The 6,000-nt window shown below is 54.2% G+C and overlaps 1 protein-coding gene across 1 annotated transcript in view; it reads right to left on the bottom strand.

The window, feature by feature from the left end:
• The window catches only part of LOC142477427 (ribosomal protein S6 kinase beta-2-like), a 43,195-nt gene extending 38,808 nt beyond the window's left edge, over positions 1-4,387 (bottom strand). Inside the window, exons 1-2 of the mRNA XM_075582257.1 lie at positions 4,354-4,387; positions 4,165-4,222 (exon numbers count right to left, since the gene is read on the bottom strand). Coding sequence (XP_075438372.1) covers positions 4,165-4,222; positions 4,354-4,387 — 92 coding nt within the window. The remainder of the gene's footprint in view (positions 1-4,164; positions 4,223-4,353) is intronic.
• Between the last annotated feature and the right edge of the window lie 1,613 nt (positions 4,388-6,000).

Raw genomic sequence — 6,000 nt, forward strand, 5'->3', positions numbered from 1 at the left:
AGTGTCACACACGCATTGTCACACGCATCGTCACACCCAGTGTCACACACAGCAGTCACACCCAGTGTCACACAGAAACACCCCACCTGTGGGTGTGTTACACACCATGCTATCACACACAGACACACGTCCCCCCGTGGGTGTGTTACACACCTGGCTGTAACACACAGACACACGTCCCCCGCAGGTGTGTTACACAACTGGCTGTCACACACAGACACACGTCCCCCCGTGAGTGTGTTACACACCTGGCTGTCACACACAGACACACGTCCACCCGTGGGTGTGTTACACACCTGGCTGTCACACACAGACACACGTCCCCCCCGTGGCTGTGATACACACCTGGCTGTCACACACAGACACACGTCCCCTCTGTGGGTGTGATACACACCTGGCTGTCACACACAGACACACGTCCCCCGTGGGTGTGTTACACACCTGGCTGTCACACACAGACACACGTCCCCCGTGGTTGTGTTACCCACCTGACTGTCACACACAGGCACACGTCCCCCTGGTGGGTGTGTTACACACCTGGTTGTCACACACAGGCACACGTCCCCCTGGTGGGTGTGTTACACACCTGGCTGTCACACACAGACATACGTCCCCCCGTGGGTGTGTTACAAACCTGGCTGTCACACACAGACACACGTCCCCCGTGGGTGTGTTAAACACCATGCTGTCACACAGACACACGTCCCCGTGGGTGTGTTACACACCTGGCTGTCACAAACAGACACACGTCACCCACGTGGGTGTGATACACACCATGCTGTCACACACAGACACACGTACCCCCGTGGGTGTGTTACACACCTGGCTGTCACACACAGACACACGTCCCCTCTGTGGGTGTGATACACACCTGGCTGTCACACACAGACACACGTCCCCCGTGGGTGTGTTACACACCTGGCTGTCACACAGACACACGTCCCCCCGTGGGTTTGTTACACACCTGGCTGTCACACAGACACACGTCCCCTCTGTGGGTGTGATACACACCTGGCTGTAACACACATACACACGTCCCCCGTGGGTGTGTTACACACCTGGCTGTCACACACAGACACACGTCCCCCCGTGGGTGTGTTACACACCATGCTGTCACACACAGACACACGTCACCCACGTGGGTGTGTTACACACCTGGCTGTCACACACAGACACACGTCCCCCCGTGGGTGTATTAAACACCATGCTGTCACACACAGACACACGTCCCCCCGTGGGTGTGTTACACACCTGGCTGTCACACACAGACACACGTCCCCCCGTGGGTGTGTTACACACCATGCTGTCACACACAGACACACGTCCCCCCGTGGGTGTGATACACACCTGGCTGTCACACACAGACACACGTCCCCCCGTGGGTGTGTTACACACCTGGCTGTCACACACAGACACACGTCCCCCCGTGGGTGTGTTACACACCCGGCTGTCACACACAGACACACGTCCCCCCGTGGGTGTGTTACACACCCGGCTGTCACACACAGACACACGTCCCCCCGTGGGTGTGTTACACACCCGGCTGTCACACACAGACACACGTCCCCCCGTGGGTGTGTTACACACCTGGCTGTCACACACAGACACACGTCCCCCGTGGGTGTGTTACACACCTGGCTGTCACACACAGACACACGTCCCCCCGTGACTGTGTTACACACCAGGCTGTCACACACAGACACACGTCCCCCCGTGGGTGTGTTACACACCCGGCTGTCACACACAGACACACGTCCCCCCGTGGGTGTGTTACACACCCGGCTGTCACACACAGACACACGTCCCCCTGTGGGTGTGTTACACACCCGGCTGTCACACACAGACACACGTCCCCCCGTGGGTGTGTTACACGCCATGCTGTCACACACAGACACACGTCCCCCCGTGGGTGTGTTACACACCCGGCTGTCACACACAGACACACGTCCCCCTGGTGGGTGTGTTACACACCTGGCTGTCACACACAGACACACGTCCCCCCGTGGGTGTGTTACACACCTGGCTGTCACACACAGACACACGTCCCCCCGTGGGTGTGTTACACACCATGCTGTCACACACAGACACACGTGCCCCCCGTAGGTGTGATACATACCTGGCTGTCACACACAGACACACGTCCCCCCGTGGGTGTGTTACACACCTGGCTGTCACACACAGACACACGTCCCCCCGTGGGTGTGATACACACCTGGCTGTCACACACAGACACACGTCCCCCCGTGGGTGTGTTACACACCTGGCTGTCACACACAGACACACGTCCCCCCGTGGGTGTGTTACACACCTGGCTGTCACACACAGACACACGTCCACCCGTGGGTGTGTTACACACCCGGCTGTCACACACAGACACACGTCCCCCCGTGGGTGTGTTACACACCCGGCTGTCACACACAGACACACGTCCCCCCGTGGGTGTGTTACACACCCGGCTGTCACACACAGACACACGTCCCCCCGTGGGTGTGTTACACACCATGCTGTCACACACAGACACACGTCCCCCCGTGGGTGTGTTACACACCTGGCTGTCACACACAGACACACGTCCCCCCGTGGGTGTGTTACACACCTGGCTGTCACACACAGACACACGTCCCCCCGTGGGTGTGTTACACACCTGGCTGTCACACACAGACACACGTCCCCCCGTGGGTGTGTTACACACCTGGTTGTCACACACAGACACACGTCCCCGTGGGTGTGTTACACACCTGGCTGTCACACACAGACACACGTCCCCCGTGGGTGTGTTACACACCTGGCTGTCACACACAGACACACGTCCACCCGTGGGTGTGTTACATACCTGGCTGTCACACACAGACACACGTCCCCCGTGGTGTGTTACACACCTGGCTGTCACACACAGACACACGTCCCCCCGTGGGTGTGTTACACACCTTGCTGTCACACACAGACACACGTCCCCCCGTGGGTGTGTTACACACCTGGCTGTCACACACAGACACACGTCCCCCCGTGGGTGTGTTACACACCTGGCTGTCACACACAGACACACGTCCCCCCATGGGTGTGTTACACACCATGCTGTCACACACAGACACACGTCACCCACGTGGGTGTGTTACACACCTGGCTGTCACACACAGACACACGTCCCCCCGTGGGTGTGTTACACACCTGGCTGTCACACACAGACACACGGTCCCCCGTGGGTGTGTTACACACCTGGCTGTCACACACAGACACACGTCCCCCCGTGGGTGCGTTACACACCTGGCTGTCACACACAGACACACGTCACCCACGTGGGTGTGATACACACCATGCTGTCACACACAGACACACGTACCCCCGTGGGTGTGTTACACACCTGGCTGTCACACACAGACACATGTCCCCCCGTGGGTGTTACACACCTGGCTGTCACACACAGACACATGTCCCCCCGTGGGTGTATTACACACCTGGCTGTCACACACAGACACACGTCCCCCCGTGGGTGTGTTACACACCATGCTGTCACACACAGACACATGTCCCCCCGTGGGTGTTACACACCTGGCTGTCACACACAGACACACGTCCCCCCGTGGGTGTGTTACACACCATGCTGTATCACACAGACACATGTCCCCCCGTGGGTGTGTTACATACCTGGCTGTCACACACAGACACACGTCCCCCCGTGGGTGTGTTACACACCTGGCTTTCACACACAGACACATGTCCCCCCGTGGGTGTGTTACACACCTGGCTGTCACACACAGACACACGTCCCCCCGTGGGTGCGTTACACACCTGGCTGTCAAACACAGACACACGTCCCCCCGTGGGTGTGTTACACACCTGGCTGTCACACAGACACACGTCCCCCCGTGGGTGTGTTACACACCTGGCTGTCACACACAGACACACGTCCCCCCGTGGGTGTGTTACACACCTGGCTGTCACACACAGACACACGTCCCACGTGGGTGTGTTACACACCTGGCTGTCACACAGACACACGTCCCCCCGTGGGTGTGTTACACACCTGGCTGTCACACAGACACACGTCCCCCCGTGGGTGTGTTACACACCTGGCTGTCACACACAGACAAACGTCCCCCCGTGGGTGTGTTACACCTGGCTGTCACACACAGACACACGTCCCCCCGTGGGTGTGTTACACACCTGGCCGTGTCTTCCAGGAATATCCCCTCCCTCTCCAGGTGCAGAAACAGTTCCCCCCCTGCAAAAAGATGCACGGCATGCTGGGAAACGGATACCACCCACCCACGGCATGCTGGGAAACGGATACCACCCACCCACGGCATGCTGGGAAAGGACACCACCCCCCCTCGGGAGCCCTAGAGGACTCACAGCTGCTTTTAATCTGAACCCCTTCGGTCTGCATCACCCCAAAGGTGTGAGCCGTTTGCTGATGTTTGGTGATGTTTAAGCTTCTCTATTTCAATGTGAAACTCACCGCACTTTATCCCCTGCACCCAAATGTCCCAGGACATGTCTGTGTGTGACTGTATAACCCGTTACTTTAATGTAACCGTGTAATGTAATAACTCTGTGCCCAGGACATGTCTGTGTGTGACTGTATAACCCGTTACTTTAATGTAACCGTGTAATGTAATAACTCTGTGCCCAGGACATGTCTGTGTGTGACTGTATAACCCGTTACTTTAATGTAACCGTGTAATGTAATAACTCTGTGCCCAGGACATGTCTGTGTGTGACTGTATAACCCGTTACTTTAATGTAACCGTGTAATGTAATAACTCTGTGCCCAGGACATGTCTGTGTGTGACTGTATAACCCGTTACTTTAATGTAACCGTGTAAGGTAATAACTCTGTGCCCAGGACATGTCTGTGTGTGACTGTATAACCCGTTACTTTAATGTAACCGTGTAATGTAATAACTCTGTGCCCAGGACATGTCTGTGTGTGACTGTATAACCCGTTACTTTAATGTAACCGTGTAATGTAATAACTCTGTGCCCAGGACATGTCTGTGTGTGACTGTATAACCCGTTACTTTAATGTAACCGTGTAATGTAATAACTCTGTGCCCAGGACATGTCTGTGTGTGACTGTATAACCCGTTACTTTAATGTAACCGTGTAATGTAATAACTCTGTGCCCAGGACATGTCTGTGTGTGACTGTATAACCCGTTACTTTAATGTAACCGTGTAATGTAATAACTCTGTGCCCAGGACATGTCTGTGTGTGACTGTATAACCCGTTACTTTAATGTAACCGTGTAATGTAATAACTCTGTGCCCAGGACATGTCTGTGTGTGACTGTATAACCCGTTACTTTAATGTAACCGTGTAATGTAATAACTCTGTGCCCAGGACATGTCTGTGTGTGACTGTATAACCCGTTACTTTAATGTAACCGTGTATTGTAATAACTCTGTGCCCAGGACATGTCTGTGTGTGACTGTATAACCCGTTACTTTAATGTAACCGTGTAATGTAATAACTGTGCCCAGGACATGTCTGTGTGTGACTGTATAACCCGTTACTTTAATGTAACCGTGTAATGTAATAACTGTGCCCAGGACATGTCTGTGTGTGACTGTATAACCCGTTACTTTAATGTAACCGTGTAATGTAATAACTCTGTGCCCAGGGCATGTCTGTGTGTGACTGTATAACCTGTTACTTTAATGTAACCGTGTAATGTAATAACTCTGTGCCCAGGACATGTCTGTGTGTGACTGTATAACCCGTTACTTTAATGTAACCGTGTAATGTAATAACTCTGTGCCCAGGACATGTCTGTGTGTGACTGTATAACCGTTACTTTAATGTAACCGTGTAATGTAATAACTCTGTGCTCAGGACATATCTGTGTGTGACTGTATAACCCGTTACTTTAATGTAACCGTGTAATGTAATAACTCTGTGCCCAGGACATGTCTGTGTGTGACTGTATAACCCGTTACTTTAATGTAACCGTGTAATGTAATAACTGTGCCCAGGACATGTCTGTGTGTGACTGTATAA

This window comes from Ascaphus truei, unplaced genomic scaffold (genome assembly GCF_040206685.1).
Source record: "Ascaphus truei isolate aAscTru1 unplaced genomic scaffold, aAscTru1.hap1 HAP1_SCAFFOLD_2085, whole genome shotgun sequence".
In the NCBI taxonomy this organism is placed as follows: domain Eukaryota; kingdom Metazoa; phylum Chordata; class Amphibia; order Anura; family Ascaphidae; genus Ascaphus; species Ascaphus truei.